This window comes from Clarias gariepinus, chromosome 3 (assembly GCF_024256425.1).
Source record: "Clarias gariepinus isolate MV-2021 ecotype Netherlands chromosome 3, CGAR_prim_01v2, whole genome shotgun sequence".
In the NCBI taxonomy this organism is placed as follows: domain Eukaryota; kingdom Metazoa; phylum Chordata; class Actinopteri; order Siluriformes; family Clariidae; genus Clarias; species Clarias gariepinus.
The window spans coordinates 25222407-25246456 of NC_071102.1; the positions used below are offsets into that span (position 1 = coordinate 25222407).

The 24050-nt window shown below is 37.8% G+C and overlaps 1 protein-coding gene across 1 annotated transcript in view; it reads left to right on the forward strand.

Moving 5' to 3' along the window:
• Positions 1 to 24050, forward strand: part of trit1 (tRNA isopentenyltransferase 1) — a 55428-nt gene that overhangs the window by 8496 nt on the left and 22882 nt on the right. Inside the window, exons 2-6 of the mRNA XM_053493230.1 lie at positions 16420 to 16559; positions 18827 to 18926; positions 19032 to 19183; positions 23312 to 23454; positions 23566 to 23677. Coding sequence (XP_053349205.1) covers positions 16420 to 16559; positions 18827 to 18926; positions 19032 to 19183; positions 23312 to 23454; positions 23566 to 23677 — 647 coding nt within the window. The remainder of the gene's footprint in view (positions 1 to 16419; positions 16560 to 18826; positions 18927 to 19031; positions 19184 to 23311; positions 23455 to 23565; positions 23678 to 24050) is intronic.

The following is a 24050-nucleotide window of genomic DNA, read 5'->3' on the forward strand; positions in this document are numbered from 1 at the left end:
ATTGTGACTTTCTCAATATCACAATTTTGTAAATATGCTTATTGAACTTTTTTCTTTAGCTTTTGTTACACTTCTAAACAAATTTGAAAATGCCTGGCAGTGTGTGAATAGTTTAGAGCGCACCAGCTGTAAGATCTATAGGGGAAGTAAAACATTTAATCACCTAAAATGCAAACATGTATATACATTTATTAATAATAATAATAATAATATTAATAATAATAAATGATTCTGGAGTCAGTGTGTTGTCCACTAAAAAGAATCACAATACATAACTGAATCGAATTTCTTTTCCCTATCTGTATGATATCTATATAAAAATTTATTATATATAATTGAAGTTTTTTGGAAGGAGATTCTTTTTTAAAATTTATTATTATAATTTTTTTTATATAGAAGTCTCAGTTGTTAATCAGTTTTCTAACACATGATGTCTACGGGACAGATGAGTTTTCTCTCTCTGGTCTCTGTTTTGACTTCATAGCTTAAAAATCGACAAACCATAATAATGCCAAGCAGTAACAAGAATTCACTTTTTTTTTTTTTAAATGCTTCATTACTGGTATTACATTTAACCAAAGACTCTAGTTTAAAACAAGCATTAAAGAGTAGTAACACACTTCAGATCGTGCTGTTCTAGACAAATAAATATCTAAACAAATATTAAATGAAAATAATAATAATAACAATAATAATAAAATATTAGATCACTATGGAAAATGTAATGTTTGTATAATGTGATACTTAGTAACCAGTGAAAAGATCTATAAAATGATGGAAACTTAAGCACTCTGGATAAGAGCGTCTGCCAAATGCTTAAATGTAAATGCGATGCTTATTTAGATGACTGTTTCTGTCAAGATCAAGGATGATTTATGGGCATGTGACTCTTATGACATGACCTCCTAATTTCGTTCTCTCATCTTGAGTTATGTACTGTACGAACCCCTCAGAAGAGCTCGACGTCTCTGCGCTTACAATCCTCAATCAGAGCAGGGCATGAAAAATTCAGACGGCTGACTGTAAACTTGATTTACGCTGCCTGCGCAGGTTAGAAACCGCCTGATGTGATGCATAGCCTTTTTGATTTTACAAAAAAAACAAAAAAAACATGCTCATCGATGCAAAATCCAAGGACATCATTTATTTAAAGGTAATTCGTTATTATTTGTCTCATGACAGGCGTGAAAGATGAGACTGAACTAAAATCTGAGTCCGTTTTTGTGTCCGTACAGTTTCATGCTAATTTCATTTCATGAGCTCTGTTTTGATACAGGCCTTTAATGTGATTGTGTGATATTTGCCACCTCTTTCATAGCGAACCACACCTGTGTGAGGTCTCCCATGCACTGACCTCTCCCATTGCGCATGCTGATGCTTGAAAAGACCGCTTGGAAACTGGTGGAGAAAGAAAAAAAAAAAGACCAAAGCATCCAGAAGCCTTTATCTATATATTCAAATATCATTACGTATACAGTCAGTTTAAAACCGACACATGAGGTATGTTGTGGAAGCTATGCATGTGACTATTATTTCATCTTTTAGATCGACTACTTAAATTGAAAGCAGCTTTAATCGAATAAAGGCACACCTTAAAAGAGGTGGGATAAAAATGAAGCGCTGTCTGCATTGAATGCTATCCTTACTTAAGCGTCCGAACCTTTTGAATCATTTCCATCACTCCAAGCACACCCCAGACCAAATTGAATTTGCACCGAATGAATGAAAATCCAATTGTGTCAGGCTGTCTGGCATCATGCCATGTGACACAGTACATGTCTGGCTTGACGTCTGTGTTCATCCAGACTTCCACAGGAGCTCGATGGAGCCACTGATAAGCCTGATAGAGTCAAAGGAAATCGTACTGATTATAAAGAGCAGAACATGTCCCTTTGACTGGTTATTGTAGATGTTTGTGGAAAATTAAATCTTTGTTTAAGAAACTACGAGGAATGTGTAAAAAACGATTCCCATTTACAGCAGACTTCAAGCACAGTACGGTGATGAGATTCTTAACTGCAGAAAAACACCCGTGTCCTTAAAACCGGGCCAACTATGTTTTCTAGTCTCCGCTCATGTGGCCTCATAAGCCAGTGTAACACACTCAGAGAAAACAGTCTGTCTTGTTTCACACAGAGGATCTCACAGACACGCCTGCTTTGCTTATGTTGCTGGAATTGGCAGGGGAGACATATGCGACTTCAGTACGAGGTAGTATCAAAAAGTTTTGAGACTAGCAGGCCATAGAGCCGCCCGCTTTCGTTATACATCCTACCTTAGGCGCCTTAAAACCTGACAAGAGAATTCGCTATTGACGGTCTGGCCCCTGGAGACGAATTCTCGATGCACAACGTCAAAAGATGATGAGCATGCACTTGGTCAAGTTGATGACCTTCCCCCCCCTTTTTTCACTAGTGGAGATGATGGGCTGTGAAGACTGTTGCTTTGTCCTAGGATGGTACCCATACACATAAGTTTTGTCACTGGTAATGAGTTTTTGCCAGACCTTGATGCAATATTCCTTCTGCTCTCGACTCAGCAGCCTGGGGATGAACTTGCCGGCAACATTAATGTTGTGGATTGTTCTCATGCACAAGTGGAATGGTTCCAACATTTCGGTAGTTTTATTACAAACCTACGATTTAATCCGACTTACGAACGTGCTCCCAGAATGGAATTTGTTCATAAGCTGGGGACTTGCTGTACTACACCCAAACTAATTGCCTTGAATTGATGATAGACTAAATAATTTTCTTGTCTGTCTTCAAGGGGTGAAGAAATTAAAATGAAAAAAGAGAGTTTGAGATATCCATGCTGTTTTTTTTTTCATCAACCAAAAAAAAACCTTAAACATCACATAATCCATCCATCCATCTATACATCCATCCATCCATCCATCCATCCAATTTCACTGCAGCGTTCCATGCTGTAGGGGAATGTTTTGTTGCTGAGGACCCAAGATTCAAGAAACACACACCCACTCATATGCTTTGCAGCAACCTCAAATCCGCTACAGCGTAGTCTTTTTGCTTTAGGAGGAAACCAGAGCGTACATGGGAGACTCACTAAGCATGGTGAGAGTGTGCAAACTCCATGCACACAGACTGGAAGCGAGATCTGGACCCCTAAGCCACCCTTCCACTTCTGCATAATAATAATAATCACTACAACTCGAATGCTTCATCTGGGGAGGAGTATTAATTTATTGGACTAACCCCCCTCCCCCCGAAAAAAAAAAAAAAAAAAAAAACTCAGTTGTGTTGGACTAATGGTACTTAGTTATTAACCTAGTTAACCCAGTGTAAGTATGTATCCAATGTTGTAAACATTAAAGCACTTTTTGTAAGTCGCTCTGGATAAGGGCGTCTGCCAAATGCCTAAATGTAAATGTAAATGTATTAAAAGGTGTTCCTATTGTATAAACAGAGTTGTCATCTTCCTGGCACTTCGAGTACTTGCTCATTATTCTTAGTCTGTATAAATGGCATTGTTAACTCTGACTCGATCTAAACGTGGGACTGATCAGGCAAACTGAAATTAGGTTGGTGGAATAGTCACTGAATTTGTCTAATCCTTTTTTGAACTTGGGGGCGTTGTAGTGTTTAGGAGTTGTAATGTAAATGAATAAAACCTGTACCACTTCCAACTAATAAAAAAAAAAATCATTTTTGTTTTACAGCAACTTTTATTGTTTCTTATGCTTTAAGCTTGATGTGAGAGCCATAATTATTTTTATCACAGCTAGTTATTTTGTTTACTGACTGGACAGCTGTTTGGTGTTAGGTGCGCTTTCTTTACTGCGGGTCTTTTCTTGTTTTTACATCTTCTTCTTCCTATTATACCCCCCATTCACTCCTTCTGTCCCCCAGCTCTGAATGGTACACAAGGGGCCAAGAAAATGGACCACAAACGAGCGAGCCGTTGAGGACTGCGCTCCTGGGTAACGATGGCTAGAATGTAGTAAAGATCAACCTCATGAAAGATTGATTAGAGGGAATTTATTGAGTCGGTGGCTGTAGGAAAGCAGGGCAGAGGCGAATGAGCTAGCGGGGAGCTGAGGAAGCTGCAGAGGGAAGTGAGCCAGAGGATCTGGTGCTAAAGGGAATTCTGCACCATCAGCAGCGAGAGGTGAAGGTCACACTAAGGATGTTTTCTAGGTGTCATCTTTCAGCCCCCTTTTCACTCATCCACATTTGCATCATGTTTCCTCAGTTTCCTGATTACATCATCGTGTATATTTTGAGGTTTCATAATTAATAGGATTTTAATCATGATTACATTTTTGGCTTCTTTATTTAGTTAAATATAAATACATTTGTTAATCAACATCTTTCTTTCTTTCCTTCAAGTAAATTTTATTATTTTTTAGTATATCATTTGTTTCTTTTTTTTTATTTTTGTATTTTTTTTATTTTATTTTGTTTTTCTTAATTTTTACATTTTTTATTTATGTCATTTAACACATTTGTGTTTGTGTGTGTAATAGCTGTTTTACTGTATAAAACTGCACTTATCTGTATCTAACACTACTGATTATTTTAAACCAAAAAATTGTTAACATCAAAGATGTTACTCTCTAGTGCGCTTTATAGAATTTCTTTGTTGAAATGTTTTTAAAAGCATCTTTGCTTATGTACTGTAAGTAAAACAGCTGTTAGGTTTTCTGAGCGTGCTAGAGAATACGAGTTTATACTCCTTGTATAACTTTGTTACACACACTTTTTCCTAATTTCATGGAAAAACCAGGAGCCATTACATTAGTTTTTTTTTTTCCCCATCTGAAAACTGATCCGTCAGGATGCTGTATTCACATGCATGCAAATATTCTTGCCTGTATTTTTATGTCCAAATCCATAGACTGTTTCAAAACATACCTTAACGAAATTAATAAATAAATAACATTTTACAAAAATATTTCCATGGGACATATTACCTGATAGACCAGTTTTTAGTCAAAACTAACAGCTGTTTTACTTATACTGTAGTACTTGCAAAAGTACATCTTGGGTATATAAAAAAAGGTGCCTGTAAACATTTCTACATAAAACAAACTTGTATAAAGAGTGCACAGTCAGTATTAGATATGAGAAATCTTTACTTTAAAAAAGTCAAATACAGATGTGTGCAGTTTTATAAGTATAACAGCTGTTAGGTTTTACTGAGTGTGTTGGAGAATATGAGTTCTTCTGGTAAATTTGTCACACTTGATCTTTTCTATGTTCAAGCATAAGCCAAGTGCCTAAATTAGTTTTATTTTTTATTTTTTGTTTTTTTATCTGAAAATTTGTCATGTTGCTTTCTTTACATGCATGAACATAATGCTGTATAATATGATTTATATGTTAATTTTCAAGTTATGTTTGGAATGAGTGAATGGTTTTGTAAAACCTGTATAACAATACTGTACTAAAAATTGTGTGTGAGATTCTAGGCACTAATGTGAAGCTCTGGTTTTTAAATAAGTCCTGTGTAATTCATCTGGTTCCATCTGCTTTTCCGTTCTGGTTCAAATTTTGCGTCTCATGCCCTTTTACTGCTCCTTTTGCTGTTTTTTTTTTTTTTTTCCTAGTTTGATTGGTTGATCTCTTCCTATCTTGCTTGTCTCCTCGCTTCATCTTTCTCATGGTCTCCTCCCCCCTTTCTCCCTCTTTCTTTCTCTCGGTGTGTATGAGGAGCAGCTGTCTCGTGCGGGGCCTGAGGTTGGGTGTGCATGGCAGGCCGGCTGCAGTCATCCAACACTGAGCCCATTGTCTGCGAGTGGGGAGATGGGGCGGTGGGGGCAGCACAGGGCTCTATCCCTCTCTTTCTCTATGCCACACATCCACACACACGCACACAAAGAGGCGCTGGTCCCACCACGTGGAGCCATGCTCCCTAAACACACAGACTAGCTCCTCCTTTGTTTCACCTCCTTCTTTCCCACTCCTTTGCTGTTCTGTATAGAGGAAGCATGCACATTCTCACGCTTCGCTCCCATGTGGTTCTGAAAGGCCAGTGCTAGTGAGCGCTGTCACTTATTTCAGAGCAGTACTACAGCTTTTATGTCATTTTGCAAAATGTCATCTGTCAAGATAAAATGTAGATGAAACCCAGAGACACTCCTCTTTCCTTACGCTGTGAATCGTTTGGCCTTGAAGGCTTTCTTTGAGTCTTTCTGCTACTTTTGACTCATTGTCACACGCGGGTCTGTGCACACACCAACACATAGGATTGTTGGAATGAATGTGCATTGTTCAAGCTTTATAACCTTAAGCTGTTAAGCTCATCATTTTGAATGTTCAGTATCCCGTGTTTTTCTTGAATCGAACGGTTTATAAACCAATTTTACGTAATTGTTACTTGATGTGGTCAACGTGTCAGTTATTTTCACATAGGTTTATAAAACTATACTGCTAGGACATTAGTTTCCAGAGATTCTGTGACCGAAACTCAAATTATGTTTTGTTGATCATATCGATTAGATGCATATAAAGCATATCCTGTAACAGTAGGTGTTTATTCCTGGGTACGGAATAAAACATGGCATGACATGCTGTTGGAACAAAATAATTTATGATTAGACATTTCTTCAGTTATCGTAACATAATCTGTTACTGGGACCGGGTGACGTGACGTTGCTCGACATAAAGCTGAGTCACTGTTACACCACGAAGTGGATTATTTTCCAGTAGCAGCATTTCTTGTAGTGTTGTGTTATTCCTATTATACCAGCGATTTTGCAAGGATTACAATACATCCATTTTTACTTTTAGTTTAATTCAGTTTCTTATTTTAAATGTTTTGGCCCTGTAAAGAAACACATATGAACATATAGTCATATTTTATTTGGAAATGTGCATGGCTTTGTGGCATTTCCATGAAACTGGGAGTATACAATATAAATTTGTGCAAACATGTGAAAAGTATGTACAAATTATGTAATCGCCATCTTTTAAACTGTTGAAATGCAGGGCAGATGGGTATTTGGTGCCTTACGTCTCTTCTTTGCAGAATCTATTACTCCTTGCATATGTCTCTCTCTTTTTTTTTATTTTTATTTTGTCAGCTCAGTTTTTTCCACAAGAAGAAACAAAGACTTGCAGTTATTTTTTAACCTCCATTGTTTTGGAGGAATTTGTCATGTTAATCAAATTGTTGTAAAGATTTTTACTTATCCTTTGGACGTTCAAATGAACCTGCATTTATTGTAATTCCTTGAGGTGGAAGAAAATACTTTAACCATTTATAGATATCAACAATATTACAAAATGTCTGTGAGACAAGTCACGCTATAGCAGTTATAAATAGTTATTCCCAAACTTGCTTTTCTTTTTTATTTATGAGACCAAAAACAAGAACAAAATGCCAAATGTCATGTATCTGGAAAAACCAACATGGCATAAAGCGTAATGATATTTGCCGAAAAAAGAAACTTTTACCATAAAATAAATATTTAAACTATCAACCATTATACATCTTTCTTTGTTAAAGGGTAAATTAGATAATTTAATAAGAGTGTACCAACAAAGAATACACAAGAAAAAAACATTCCCTGCTTTTTATATTTATATTGTTTTTATGTATCTATTTGTCAGGGTTTTAACAAGCCTATTTGATTTTCCCGTTTGTGACCTCATATAAGCATATACCCTACCTCAGCAAACTCAGTTACTCAACTCTGCTGTTTTCTGGTCGGTGTGGCTAATGAGTAGCTCGATTACATAGACACTAAAATGGCATGTTAGGCTGAGGAGTGAAACAGCGAGGTTGAGGTACAAAAACCGCATTATTTTATTTTTTAAGAGAATTTTAGCTGGAGTATTAAAACACATGTTGAGGGGACCATTGTTGCCTTGTCAAAATATGGGACCTTTAAATAACAACACATGGGCTTAGGCTAGTTGGAATGTCTGCCATACTTATTAATATAATTATTAAATAATAATAATAATAATAATAAAAGTAGCAGATTAATATCAACTTTGATTGAGCTGGAACAACTGTTAGACCTGTATTGTTACAGGTAATTCATCAACACCTTCTGGCCAATCAGAGTTGATAGCTCAACAATAAGTAGAGTGCAATATGCCACTAGGTTGTACACAGTCAGCAGGAAGTCATTTCTGGACTTAAAATCTATTCCAACATAAAGTCAAAGGATAAAATACTGTGATTTTGTTTTTTTTTATATTTTTTTTTTTACAATTTTAAATCTAGATTAATATCAGTTATGTTGCGTCTAAATATAACCGTCTTTGAAAGAAATTCTCATACAGGAAATGGGGATCGGAGAGACAAACTGAGACAGGCGTCACACGAATGGCATGAGTCAGAGGATCAGGTAAATAAAAGGTGTCCTGCAGCATCATGAGGTTGGACAAGAGTGACATTATAAGCCAGACAAAAGCTGCTGTTCCACCAGAGGACGGTCTGTGTAGAGGAGACGCAGCAGAAGGAGTGTGAGGCAGCCGGCGGGAAGAAAAAGCTCACAAAGAGGAAGTGTGTGAGAGGAAAAGATTCCCGAAACCGCATCGGAGGGGTGAATGTGTCGGGTGTTCGGAGGGTGGTACTAAAGAGCGAGCGCGGCTGAGAACAAACGCGCTAATGCAGGCAGCACTCGAGCAGTGTGGCCCCAAATGAGAGCCACATGACCAGACGAGACATGGCTTTTTTTTCTGTTATTCATGTGTGAGCCTCACACAAGCTCACACACATTCATTCATACAGTCCCTGTGCCATCCTAGATGGATTTTATCCAAATATCTGCAACCGTTATTGGATGAAAAACGCCCAAAATAACACACAAGGAGACACAATAGAACTCTTAGCTTCTCTCGCTTAGAATAAGCTCTTACTACTAAACAAAACACTATGTTTTATAACAAGTTTTATAGCAGGTGATGATTTTTTTTTTTTCCTGAATGAGCATTTAGTAGCCTCAAAGTATTCTCTGATACTACACTTCCTCAACTTTTCATCACACTAATAAGATAGACTGATATACATATATAGTGTGGTGATGATCCACCACAGGAAGTGGTTTCTTATAATAGAACTAGGGAAAGCCTCGTGGCTGATAAGTGGCATGCTAGATTAGCGAGCTGTGCTTATTTCAGGGTTTGTACTTCAGATAGCTGTTTCAAATCTCTTGTCTTTTAACGTTCCCATGCCTTTTTTTTATGATGGAGTTAATGGCTTTTAAAGCACAGCGCTCTTGAGAAGGAGGTGATTAATTTTCTGTAACAGAGTGGATAACGGTATTGCTGGCTATAGTTCAAGGTTTTGTTTTAACGCACAAATTCGAATACATTTTTGCTCCTGCAGTATCCTGTGCGAATATTTGTATTGCGAGAGGCCGACTTTTGATCGTGCAGAATAACAGAACACAGTTATGAAAGTTAAGACTACCTTTATTTCTTTATATAATCCCCTGCTACACTAATGCGCTTATCTCAGTGTTCCATTAGTATGTGACTTAGTATCGGAAATGCTGGCCTCCCAGGGACTCCTTTAACGGCCCAAACATGTGAAAATGGCTTGGACAGAGGTCAAGACTGTATGGAGGATGTGGTAATAACTTCCAGCTTCATTCGGATTTTATCTAATGTGGAAGTAATTGTGTGTACAGTTCTCACAGACAGATAGTGACAAGTTATCTATCGATTTTTTTAAAGATCAGGCATTTTTATGGGAACGACTGCAGTGGGTTCCGAGCCACCTCGGCCGGGATAGTCATTAACGCACGTACGTCCTCCTTTAAAAGCGTTTACACCGCTCGAATGTTTTACTGTGTCTAAGAGTGTCCTTGCACAGTGCTTGAAGTCTTGTGTAAATGTCAATCAGCTTTACGCCTTCATTCGCCAGAAATTTCTAGGAATCTAGTTATAACACTTAGCAGGGTTAACAGAATTAGAGCTCAATTTAAACAAAAACGCATAAAACCTCGAACACGACCTTGTTGACAAGTGCCTTCTGAAAGTCTTAGTCGTGCTGTTTGAAGATCTGTTGAGAACATCTTGCTTATTTCTGTGCCTAGGCGAGTTGCTGCTCTTAAAGCTGCTGAAGGAAGTCAACAAAGCAAAACCATTGAATCTGACTATTTTATCATAAAACTATTACTAACTTTTTACTCCTTGTATGTCTGTACTTATTTATAAGAGGAGAATAAATGTTAACTACACTGCTAATTTTACGTTTTCTGCTAGAGAATTTACTTAGTTCAAAAAAGGGAGAGAGAGAGAGCGTGTCTCAGACTGGATACTGACTGACGTTAACGTCTCTCTGAACAATGTAAACAACTGAACATAACTAGCGGTATTAGAGTGAGTAGGAATGACACAGCAGTATTTCCGCAGTGTCCATTTTTCCATGTTAGTCATGAACAGGGGGGCGGGGGGGGAGAGAAAATCTTTTAATAGTGAAAGTAAGATTATTTCTACATGGACAATGAGATGAGAACTCGTAGAAATGGGGCTAAACAGCTGTGTGGCCATAAGGAAACAACTTGTTACCGAGGATATGTTGTACATAATGCCCACTGTTCAAGCCTCTGGACTCTTGGATTTTGGCCAGACAGTGTTATGTTGGTGCATTTTGTACATATTTTTTATTTAGCAATAAGGAAAATAAGTAGTCTTGCATTTTGTGTGCACTTCCCAGCTAATTCCGTCCTTATAACTAGTTTAAAGCCAGACTAATAAACAAAAGGCTGTGCAATGCCACAGTAAAGGTGATTAAGCAGAGACGTATCGTCCTCTTGTTTAACCGCCTGCTATCATCATGCTGGTTTTTCAACCTTTTAGGATTGTGAGTTTTTCTGTGAAACTCGATCAAGGTCAGATTCACTTCGTAAAGAATTAGTGCTTCACTATTAATCGCATAAAAATCAGTCGCAATATGGACTTATTTTTATATAATTTGCAGTTATTTTATCGCAAAAGGGTGCAATTGATTATAGGAGGGAACCTGTGTAGCTTTTGTGTAGACATCATTGCTATTAGATCATTTGTCATATTATTTGGTCTTGGGTTAAATAAATAATAGAGATTGGGAAAAATTTTATTCAGTGATGTATCCTGTGTTCGGGTGGCGTTTCATGTCACCAAACTGACTCCAAAATAGTTTTTAAAATTATTTTTTTATGTATTGTATTTTTGCATTTGAGAAGGTAAAATGTTACCATTCCTCTATAATCCTACAAGTAGCTGAAACTATTCACACATTGGCATCAAGCACAGCATGCAGTGTGGTAGGAGCAAATTATTTTATTAGTTTGTTTAGAATTGTAACAAAATTTAAAATTTATTAATGTTGAGTCGGAATATTTATACAGTTGTGAAAACAAATCGAATCAGCATCAAGATATTGTAATATCGTATTTGGTGATCCCTGATTATTCCCCTCCCTTATAATTGGGTTTGAATACAATATGGTTTGTTTAATAGTTAAATATTGCAGTTTAAATCACAATCACTATACAGGTAGTCCCTGACTTATGAACGAGTTCCATTCCAGGGGCACGTTCATAAGTCGGATTTGTTCTTAAATCCGACAAATTGAGTCTTATACGCCTTTGACACAAATATACAATGTGAGGCGTACCAATCCCCTTAGCTAAATCTCTGTCCCCTTTTCCCACACTGCCATCATGTGGCAAAAAATAGTAACCACAAAACATAACAGGGTTGTCTTTGCGCCATTAAATCACAAGAGAAAGCCTGGACGCCGTTTTGTCGCATAGCTGTTTTTCACTGTATTGGACTGTGAAGTTAATAAAATATAGTATATACAATAAAATATAATAATATAATCTTTAATAAAATAAGGATTATTCACCATCAGGACAGTTACTGAGTTACTTTTGAGAGTTGTTCGCATTTAGTAAAATTCCTAGATCTGCGGCCCGTTTGTATCTGTGGAAATTCATTACTTGAATGTTCGTAAGTCGGGGGCTACCTGTACGTGATTTTCAAAGTGAATTATTATTATTATTTTTTTTTTTATCAAATTGTACATCTTTATAGAGAATTAAAACAAATGCTCAGAAAAGTTATTACTTGTCAGTGTGTCCATGTATATGTAAAGAGCATTGTAATCTGTTTTACATAAGTATCAGCTAGCTTTTTTTGAACTACATATACATATATAGATGATGGTGTAGTCAGTCTCACTGTGATTATAAGTCTCAAAATGTTACTGTATATCACCACAGATCACTACCATGAACTAGTGAATAAAAAAACGTATGCAGTTGAGCGAGTAGAAAAGAGTCGCTACTTTCATAAGTTGAAGAATGAAATAATAATAGTAATAATAATATAAAAAACTATTATTAATATATATTATGATTATTATCCCAAGTGGTGTAACAGAATGGTGTTCACCCTATCATCTTAAAATCGCGAGTTCGATTCCTGGTAATGCTACAGCCATCCCTAGCGGGAATCGAGAGCAGATTGGTCGTGCTGACTCATAAGGGATGGTTGACATACTTGTACGTTGATCATAGCGACACGCAAGTGGAAAGGGGCAGTAGAACTTTCCTCTCACTGTGAAATGGTGTGTGAGCAGCAGCTTGAAAAGACGCGGTTCGTGGCTTCGCGTGTATCGGCGGAATCACGTTAGCACATTGCTGGGGGAGTGCTCTAATAGATGGGTGGAAATGAGTGGAAACGACAAAATTGGAGAGGGAAAATAAAAGCAACAGGTCAGTAGGATACAAAAATAAGCTTAAACATGACAGGATTATTGTGAAAATAAAGTAAAATGAAATATTTTATAATAATGAGTTCAGTTTTATTTAATTATTTGTTTATATGCATATTTATTGCTGAATTTATACTTAGCACTCCACGGGCATCTCCCTGACTCAAATCAGAAAAAAACACTGGAATGTCTTGAGTTTTTCATTTGTAAACCACAAAAGATGCCATAACCATAAAAAGCTAGATATAAAAATAAGTCTTCAGAGCTTTATTGTTCATAAAAAGAAAATTGTAAAAAACCCCGGCGTCTACAAACCACTCTGTTTTGCTTGTCCGGGTGCATTGTATCGTACCCTGTCTCTTGAGTCTGCTGTTTCAGGATCTGTATTCCAGAGTAAGTCATATTTACTATCCTGCACCGACATGAACCCACGCTGACGCCAATGCCAAAACAAAGCTGCACCTGAGGCCAGACAGTGTCAGGATGCCCTGCTATGCAGCACATCGCGGTGCTCAAACCACAGGGTCACATCCTGACACTATGGTGCTGACCTGTTCAATAGACGCTATTGATCCCAGGTAATGCCAGGACAGACCTGTAGAAATGCAGAGCATGAGTGTCGGCCAACATGCCAATGATGTGGAGAAATTATGACTAGCATTGGGGCAGGGGAGCTGGGATCAGGGCAGACAGGAAGCCCTGCATGCTGCTCACACCCCTCCGAGACATGAAGATGGACACTTTGTGGTAGAAGTATTGATCTGTCTGCTTTTTCCTGTCTCACTCTTCCCCACACACACATGCACACCCACACATATTAAATAAATCTCCCTAAAAAGAAATCCAGTTATGACTTTAAAAGCATTCCTTACAGTTTACATCAATCCTACAAATATATTGTTTTTTACTTCACTTAAACTGTCTTTAAAAGGCAAAGATGAATGTTACTTTAGCTGCCGTTGCTCCTTTTATTGAAAGATATAAAACAGCGATTGGTTGACAGGTAATTACTTTGCGTGAACATCAAGACAGGGGCGTTTTCTCTGGAAAGCAAAGGCAAGCATTTTCCAGCCGCGTTAAAGCCGCAGCAGACTCCTGAGTGCTGCGAGGTATCGATAAGGCAGCTGTGCTTTTTTTTATCACTCGTACACTGGGGAGGGTGAGGTACGTAGCACTCCACTCCCTGTCGATATTTTCCTGCTGATTTCACTCACCTCTGGATTCGCCTGGCAGCAGTGCCCTGTGGAGACAGCAAGGGGGGAAGCGAATTTAATAATTCAGCAAGTTTCTTCGCACGGATGGCGATATCGCTGTTGGAATGCTGGGTAGCAATAATCATCAGCATGACAACCCGGACTGAAGGTGTTCCTAGAGATTCCAGAGCGCCCCGTGAGATGTGAGAGTTCATGCTAGATGGTAACGGGCAGCTGTCAAATACCAAGCATCATCTCGTGCCATATCCTGCTGTGGAATGATGGCATGCTCTGTACTTCACATATAAAAGTCTTTTATATGGTTATGGATGAATAATATACAGTGGTACCTCAGTATACGAATGCCCCGCCTAATAAATTTTCACCCTAAGAACTGAAATTTGGCAAGAAATTTGCCTCAGCATACAAGCGAGCAAACCGAGCCAAACTGAATGGTGGCTAAATTGCACGTACATGCGGGAACTGTTCAAAGCTTCTTCTTTTTTTTGCGCCATTTTGTGCAAGGTTTAGTGTAGACATAGCACTATGGGTCCCAAGGGCGGTAGCAAGCAGAAAACGGAGCCACTTTCAGTTTTGTTTTTTAAAGAAGCAGGTGCCAAGAGGAATGACAAATAAGCCTCCACTTGGAGGCTTGTCTTTTCTAAAATATGATTAAAATGCTGGAAATTGGTAATATTTTCGGTGGTTGGAACGGATTATATGTATTTACATTATTTCCTATGGGAAAATGCATTTCGCAATACAAAATTTCAACTTAAGAACTTAAATTAGTATGCCGAGATACAGTATATAGTATATCACACTATATTAATTTGCTAGACCAGTAGGAATTTAAATAATCATTCCTTGCCCAGTTCCATGCTTTAGTTTCTCAGAAAGATAATTGACTAAGATAAAAAAATATATAATGATGATGTAACAAAGTAGAGGAAATTACATTGGTTTGTTAATTAAGATACATTGCCTACAATTCTGGATTTGATCCTGAACTGGTATTTTCTTGAGATTATAGGAAACTCTAGAGAGATTGTCATAAAGTTTAGTTCAGTACAGCTCACTGCAGTTTGGGAGAAATCGCACCTGTCAAAACTAATTTTGAGCATGCTTGAAATGTAATGATTAACTAAAAAAACAAAAAAAAACTAACACCTGTAGCAGTGCTTAGGTGGATTGTGGTGGTTCTTCTGAGCACCGAAGGTAGTTCACAGAGTCACAGAGCCCAAACAGGTTGCAAATTTCTATTATTTAACTACAATCCTTTCAGGTTAGTCAAGAACCTGACTAGTCAAGAACAGATTGCAGTCTTGGCATAACGAAGGCGACTTGTAAGACATGTGACATCACAGACTAGAGCAACTGAGAACCATCAAGAATGTCAACTTTAGATAATTCATAATAAGAGTTTGGGAATGTGTGAAAAGCCCCTAATCTCATTGATGAAGATTAGCTTAAACAAATGAGTGCATAACTTCTTGGGGAGGGGATGACTTTGTAGCCATAGTCCTTGCTTGAAGTTTATGGTGGAGCACATTGTGTTTGCAAGTGTGACACACAAATTTTGAATTACACTTTTTTGAGGGGTTTTGTTCTGTGGCACATCTCAAGCAAAAAGTCTCATATTAAATCAAAATATAAAAAAGTCAAGCAAAAAGTTATTTCCTATCTCTCTTTTTATCTTGTGTTTAAATGAAGACTGTGACTTTACACTACACTTTTGTTTTGTTATATATTTTTTTATCCGTGTTTCTGTATGCCCCACAAGTTCCTGATTCTGAGTTTATATGTCTACCATGTTTGCTAGATAATCCGCCCCAAAAAATTGGGATTAATGTAGTATTTATCTATTCATCCTATTCATGCCATCCTATGCCATCCATTCGTCCCATGCCATCCATGTTTGCTAATTAATCTATCTAGGACAAATTGGTGTGAATAAAGTATCTATTCATCCCATCTCATGTCACCCTGTGCCATCCCATACCATCCATCCATCCATGATGTGTGTTTGCTAGTTAATCCATCTAGACAAATTTGGTATCAATAAAATATCTATTCATCCCATCCTGTGCCATCCTGTGCCATCCCATCCCACGCCATCCATCCATCCATCCGTCCGTCCGTCCATCTGTCTGTCCATCCGTCATCTGTTTGCTACTATAGTTAATCCTTCTAGGAAAAATTTGGTACCAATAAATTACCTATTTATCCCATCCTATGCCACCTTGTGCCATTCATCCATCCATTCATCCGTTGTCTGTGTTCGCTTGTTAATCTTTTTCGGAAAAATTTATATCAATAAAGTATCAACCTGTTCCATCCCATTCCATCCCATCACCCCAAGACACAGAGATTTAGAACCATATCCTACTGTAAAACAACCTGGACAGGACTGGATGCATACTCTTTGCAGGACACACACATGTCCTTATGAAGTTTGTTGTAATTGCTGGTAAAACAGTTGTTTATTGCAAAGTGATGTAATGCCTGTGGTTTTGCGTGTCTTGTGATTCTCTTCCCACAGGTTTATAAAGGACTGGACATTATCACTAATAAAGTGACCGCAGAGGAGCAGGCAGAGTGTCCTCATCACATGATCAGCTTCATGGATCCTCTAGTGAGCAGCTACACAGTGGTGGAGTTCAGGAACAAAGCTGTGTCTCTCATATCCTTTTCTGCACAAAAGCTAATAAACCTTATCAGACCGAGGCATCAAGTAGGTTCCTGCATGTTAATGAAATTATCTCTTTCTTTTCCGGATAAAATTCAAACACTGAAAGTTGTTAAAGAGACAACTGGGAATAATTTGGCCCAGATTTAAAGTACATACTCGGCGTCACATCAGCAGTCATGCAGTCATGTTTTGAACAAGATGAACAAAAGATCGGAACCTGGTAATTTGAAAAAGCAGTCATACTGAGGTGGAATATTTATGCACAAATTTTATTTTAGACTGCAGCTTTAATGGCACTGGATCAGATGGGTAATAATTAAAGGAAGTCGTAAGGAATGGAATTTTAAAATGCAACACCTTTCGGAAGTCTAATGAAGATTAATGAAATGAAGTTATTTTTAAATTATGCACAATGAAGTTTCAATACAAAGCATGCAATGCAATAATAATTTACACAACATAAAATATTACGAGTTTGACAACTGTGTATGCCGCTATGGTGGTAAGATATTACTAGCAAAATAAGGTTTGACATTATTAGCTGGCATTTTCAGCAGCTGGTCTTACTGTAAAAAAAAAAAAGAACAAGCGTGTGCCCTTTCAGGGTCAGGTCTCTATCAAGTAATGTTTGCCGTAAGGAAGTGCGCGTTCCGTGTCTTCTGCTTTGTAGCCTTGCCTTCGTCAATAATTAATCAATAGCAGGTTGTTAACGTTAACAATAATCAACCAAGGAATTTCCTTTCTTTTGCCTCCCTAGCACAACAGCTTCATGGTTAAGAAGGGTTGAATGGATTTCTACTCCCTAAACGTATGAATAATTTAAGGTGTGTGTTTTCGCTCCCGTCTTGCAGATGTGCTTTCTTGCTAAGTGTAACTTCAGTAATGATTAACTAGAATCGCTCTCTAGTCTCATTTACAAAAAAATAAAAAAAATCATAATTCATAATGCATTTACGAGTAACAGCTTTTTATTTATTACTTCTAGACACAGCCAGGTACCGTATCCTGTACATTTGGGCCAAATTATTATTTGAGTGAACATGGTATTTTTCTGGGCACATCAGGTGAAATGCTGTGGTATTTCCATCTCGGTGATGTGCACATTTTTAAATGGATATGCTGTACGTATCTGTGTGTGGGTGTGTGTGTGTGTGTCCTCCTTCTTGCTGCCTGCTGATGCTGTAGGAAGTGAGAGCCGATCTGGGCGGATATTAATAGATCCAGGAGATGCTCTCTGTCTTTGATAGTGGGGAGGAGTCATCACTGGGCATGTCCAGGCACAATCACAGCTCGGTGCATATGATTTGCATTTTAACCAATGGAGATTTTCTCTGGCTTTAACACGGCAATCAGTCTTATGCTAAGGCCTTCATCCTTTCCCTGGGTGTAAAGAACTAAAACAGGATGTAATCAATGCTCATTATATCACAGGAAACTAGCGGTGTCATCCTCGGTCACAGACAGATGAACCTGCTTTTTGTCCTTCTTTCTCTGTCTGTCTGTCCTGTCCTTCACTGTCTCTTTCCCTATCTCGCTCTCACCCCTTGATCTCCTTCCCAGGAGAACAGCATAATGCAGGGTGAAGAAACATGTGTGTGTGTGTGTGTGTGTGTGTGTGTGTGTGGGAGCACAAGTGCTTATGGGCCTTGTCTTGCCGCTTAATTACTCCAGGGAGACAGGTGATGAGGCCTCTGCTCATCTTTATTATAATCTCCGCAGTCACATTGTCAGCCAGCAACCAGATATCCAGATTTATTTGGAGCTGATTGAAATGGCATGCAAGTAGATGTAGATCAAATCTACATAAATATGAAACAAGAAGTTTGTTTTCACAGGCAGGTATGTACTAAAATGATGGGAATTTCTACGTGATTCAGTTCTGTTTGTCTTTCTGTATTTTTTCCCCTCCAATATTAACTGACTTTATCCGTACTGGTCAGTTGAGCAGAGTTGAACGACTCATAGTGGAAATTCCCACAAAGGGAGCTAGACATTAATCATCTTAAGGGTTGCCAGGTCTGTTAATCCAGACTGCCCTCCCCCAATAATGTCAAATAAGTAATTATACATCAGATTTTATGCTGAAACCTTTTAAGAGCATCATAGTGCATCTAGGATACATTTGATTTCCTAAACCAAACCAAAATAACCAAACTGTAGTTATAAATAAATCAAAGAGAAAAGTAGGTTAGAAGTTCCACCCCATGTTGGTAACTCTTCTATGATGATTATTTTGGACTGCTTCCTTAACGCAGCACATTGAGGACATGCATCGACGGAAGAAACTCCCAATTATTGTTGGCGGCACAAACTACTACATCGAATCTATTTTATGGAAAGTTCTTGTTGACACCGAGGTATTTTATATATAAAATATGTTCCTTGTATGTATCGTGACTGATTTTTTTTTTTTTTTTTTCGGATTTCCTGAGACCACTTTTTGTTTTGTTTTTTCCCTACAGGAGAATGGAACACAGCGACTTCAAAGTGGCTCGTCCATTCCCAAAGCTGAGCTGGAGAAGTTGGGAGGTCCGGAACTTCACAAACGCCTGATGGAGGTGGACCCTGAAATGGCGGCCATGTTACACCCCAATGATGCACGAAAGATTGCGAGGTAAGCGGTGGAGTCATTCGAGTTGATTTTGGCTAGAGCTACCGGAGCTGAAACTCTTTAGATTGCTTTTTAACCTGAAACCCCCAATCGGTCACAACTGGACTTTCATCAACATGAAATGTTTCCACCATTCAAATGTTTCACTGCGGCCAGGAGTCTTATCATCGTACGGTGCTTCAGTAAATGTCCAACGGTTTCATGCCATCACTCACAATACATTTTAGTCCAGTCCCACTTTGCCACTTGAACACCGCTTGTAGCAACAACTAATGATTAATTGAATCAACCATCATAACATATTATTATGACATATTAACATTGTTCTAAATAAATCATCACGTATGCAGATTTACAGTATAAGATGTCTAACACCATTCATGTATAAAGTGTGAAAATTGTAATACACTGTTTTTTGGCGACCTAATAAGCTGCAAAAAGTGGCAGAAAAAGGAGTTATAGCTAGTATAACATAAGCAATAAACTTAAGGAACTTTTGGTGATGTTAAAATAAAATAAGCTTTATTCTTTATTAAATAGAAATATTAGAAATAGTAGAAATGCTATTTTTATATATTTCTTATAGATTATATGTCTGATAATAAAATCAGTTTGGTAATTTTAGCTAAGATCACCTATAGCTTGCACTTATTTGCGCTTGATTACTCCCAATTATATATATAAAATAAAAAAACAACAACAGCAACAATCCTGGCTGGTGCAGCCTTAGTACTCATTAATCTAATGAGCAGAAATGGAGAGTAAAAAATCTTGGCTTTGCTCTCTGTAACATCTTTCACTAATACCCTGTAATGAGAACATAGGGCTTCACTAACCTAGCACATTTATTTTTTTTACCCCGCCCTCAACCCATTTTTTTCTGTCTAATCCTGGCACCGGTTTTTATAAATCTGTCTCCCCACCTGTGTGAAACAGTTGCCTCCGGCTGCACCAGCCTGCTGTACGCTACACACACTCGTTTTCCGGATGCTTTGGTTAGGTTTTAATCACCATCATGGGACCAATTAACACCACTTTTTTTTTTTCTAAGAGGGTTGCGAATCTGGCTCTCTGCGTTTTGGCTAATTGATGCCATCATGTTTTGGGGGGGTGGGGGGGTGGGTCAGTCTTAGTCCCTCACTCTCTCAGTAATAGATCTGTTGCTTTTGAAATTTCCTTTCACTGACGGTCGGAGCAGAGGCCCGTGACACGGTGGCAGCTGCTCAGCTGTCATATCATCTGCTACATAGACGGGTAAAATGGTAGCAAGCTGGGTGTTAGGCTTCATTCATCGAGCAGGGTCATGATTCTTCTTAATATCTGTTCGCAGATGGTTCTGAGATTTACTCTAAATAACATTTGAGTAGTATGTACAGTATGTTTACAAATGCAGCAGTTAAATTAATGAGATCTTTGTTTATGATAAAATGATCTTGGTACCAAGTCTCTATGAGGTTTTAGGTTTAAAGGTATTCGGTAAACATGTAAGGAATTTCTTCTGAGGTGTGTGTGTGTGTGTGTGTGCATAAGAGCTTCAGGAAGATTTAGTGGCATTCAGGGCTTGAACAGAAACCTCATAATGATTTCTCAGCTTACGCAGATTCCTGAAATTACGTTGTCCTAAAAGCATGCCCATGTTCTTCCAATCATATAATTTTGTCTAGAGAAAAAATTGCGAGCAGTAGATCTCAACTATCACCACACCACATAGGATTAGGCTTACAGTCATCACATAGTTTTCATTCATCCGACCTTTAACCAGTTTGCACGGAACAATGCACAACAGACACACGCCGAACAAGACTTTCCAAGCAATCCCTGGCTTTCCCTGACATCAATAGCTTGACTGTACTCTTGTCGCAGTTAAAGCGTCATCAGAAAATTTATTCCCTTTATATAAATCCCAGCGGTTTCTATTCCATGTCCGTGCAGCTGATTAGTGACGCACGTGTTTAATAACTGCATTAAAATTTCTAAACTTCCAAAAATGTTAGATACCACAGAATTACCAATTTATTTTGTAAAATCTCAAAAAGGATTTTTTGTGACACTATCAAGTCATTTTTGCTACCATTTGAAGTAATGCCTGCATATTACAGCTGCACGATTTGATTTTAATAAATCTCTTTTTTTTGACACATATTATGATTCCAACTATTTTCTTTATTGCTATTAATTATACCATTTTCTGTTCAAACATATTTGTCTATCCTTAAATTATTCATCTTATCCATCCATCTAGGAACCTCTGTAGTCCAACTAGGGATCGTGGCGGCCAATGGTGATTACCATTGTGTTTATTCCAAATTTCACGTATGTGGTCGGACCTTATATACCTAAAGTTCCTCAAGAATTTGCAATATATACAAATTCAGGAGTTTTAGACACAGATTTGTGCAGTTTTATAAGAAAACAGCTGTTAGGTTTTACTGAGCTTGCTGGAGATTAATTTTTAAGTTATATATGGAAATACTAAATGATTTTGTACTTAATTATGCAGACGTGATAAACAATATAACAAAATTGGTACAGCATATGATATGGTGCCTAAGACTTTTGCACAGTACTGTGCAAATACACACACACCTACTGTACTGTATATATTCCCTTCTATGCATGTATTTCTCTATAATAAATTGCAGCCTTTTGCGATAAAATAATTTGCAACAGGTCCATATTGCAATTTCATTTTTATGCAATTAATCGTGCAGCATTACAATATACCACATTTAGTTAATTCTTCATGCGTCTCTATAAATAACTCTTTATGTTTCTCTATAAGCATGTACATTGGTGACCTATATTTATACATTACCTGGACAATATTTCTTTAGTCCAATAAAAATCATTCCCATTTAAATGCTTCCAACCTAACTGTTTGCATGGACGCTGATCCGATAAGACGTCACGTTTCACAATGTAACTTTTTTCACACACAAATAGTGGTTCTGCCCACGGATAAACGGTTATCCTGTGGGAAATATAACAGAAAAAGTATTTTCGGCCAACTTTAAGGTTAAGTTCAGCTTTCTGTTTTTTATCGAAAAATCTCACCCTCTGGGTTATGATTGGTTACCAGGATGCAGTCTCATCTATGATTGGTCAGAAGCATTATTACATGTGCGATGGTGAGCCAATCACTGCTGCTTCCTCAACCAGAGATCCAGTGGATGAAAGTATATACCACCTGTGTTGTTCTTACACAGGCCTAATTGATCAGAAATACATGCAAAATTTCCTTCTTGGAACCGTGCAAGTCACCTATATTAACAATCACCTGGGGCAAAGATATGTAGAGACTATAATTCCTGCTTATTAAGATAAGATAAACCTTTATTAGTCCCACAAGTGGGAAATTTGTTTTGCCACGGCAGCAAGTGGACAGTACAAAGTTAAAAATGAAGAAAACAACAAAATAAAGTAAAATAAAATAAAAGTAGGGGAAATAAAATAAAATAACAAATACTAGCAGTATAAATGTATACTATACAATCTGGCTATAAAATATGGACATCTGTGTAGTAAAAAATATTTACATAAATATATATTTAGACTATAAGTAAACACAGTTGACTAAGTAATATGTTTGTACTCAATGAATATATGTATACATACAGAGAGTGAATGACAGGCATTTACAGTAATATTCTAAATGTTTTAAATGTTTTAAATTGCACTTTTCCCAGTTGTGGTGGTTCCCCGAGACAGAAAGAAAAATTTCACGTTCCACCATAGTATTGCACATGACTGGAGATTTCACTATAAAGTTTAAAATGTTCCGTCATAATATTAACTATACATAACTATAATGGTGTATTTGATGCGTGTATTAGTCACTGCTACTGTACTGGAAGGGAGATGATAAGACATTTAAAGCCAGGGACTGCATCTTTTTAAACTGCTAATGCAAACATTATAGGGGAGCCCACCACTCAAATCACACGCTTTATGATCTAACGTATAATATACAATTATAGTGTGAATAGTGTTGCACTGATGCATTTACCCAAATGGCAACAGTCTTAGGAAGCCTGGCCAAGTGGTTTTCACTAGCCTTGGCTAGTCAGTTGCTTTTTTTTTTTTTTTTTTACTCTTTAATAATCGCTCCTTTTTTTGGGGGGGGATTGACAGGAGTCTTCAGGTTTACCAGGAGACAGGACTCAAGCACAGTCGTTTGCTGGAGGAGCAGAGAGAGCAAGATGGAGCAGATGGTCTTGGAGGTCCTCTGCGTTTCTCGAATCCCTGCATCTTCTGGCTGCACTCCAACATGGACGGTATGATGGATTCTCCTGTCCGTGTTCATTACCCAGAGGCATGGATGATGATGACCACTTTCTTTTTAATTTTCTTTCCTGTTGTTGTCGTCACACCATTTCATCCTGTAGTTTTAGATGAGAGGTTGGACAAGCGTGTGGATCAGATGCTGTCTTCAGGCCTGATTACCGAACTGAAAGATTTCCATCAGCGATTTAATGAGAAGAAAATCCAGGACAACAGGTGATTAACTGTTTGTCATTGTTCCAAATGGACCAATTCGAAGTCCTGCTTTATTTTTCTGCCTCTCAGATCACTGTCACTATCTATTATTATCTATTGGAGGTTTCAGTACTTCAGCAGCATTTCCTGTGTGCACACTTATAGAACTGCATTACATGTCATATGAAAATATGTAAGCATAGTGTATGTTAAAGCTACAGTTAGCTGGCATACTAAATATGCATGAGTTATTGATGAACCGTGGGCTTTGATGTAAAGCCAGTTTCAGCAATTGTTTCAGATATTGATGCATGTGTGTAAAGTGTTCGGACCACTTGCAAATGAGGTTCTAAATCCGAAACATATCAAATTTCTGGTTGACTCACACCTAATT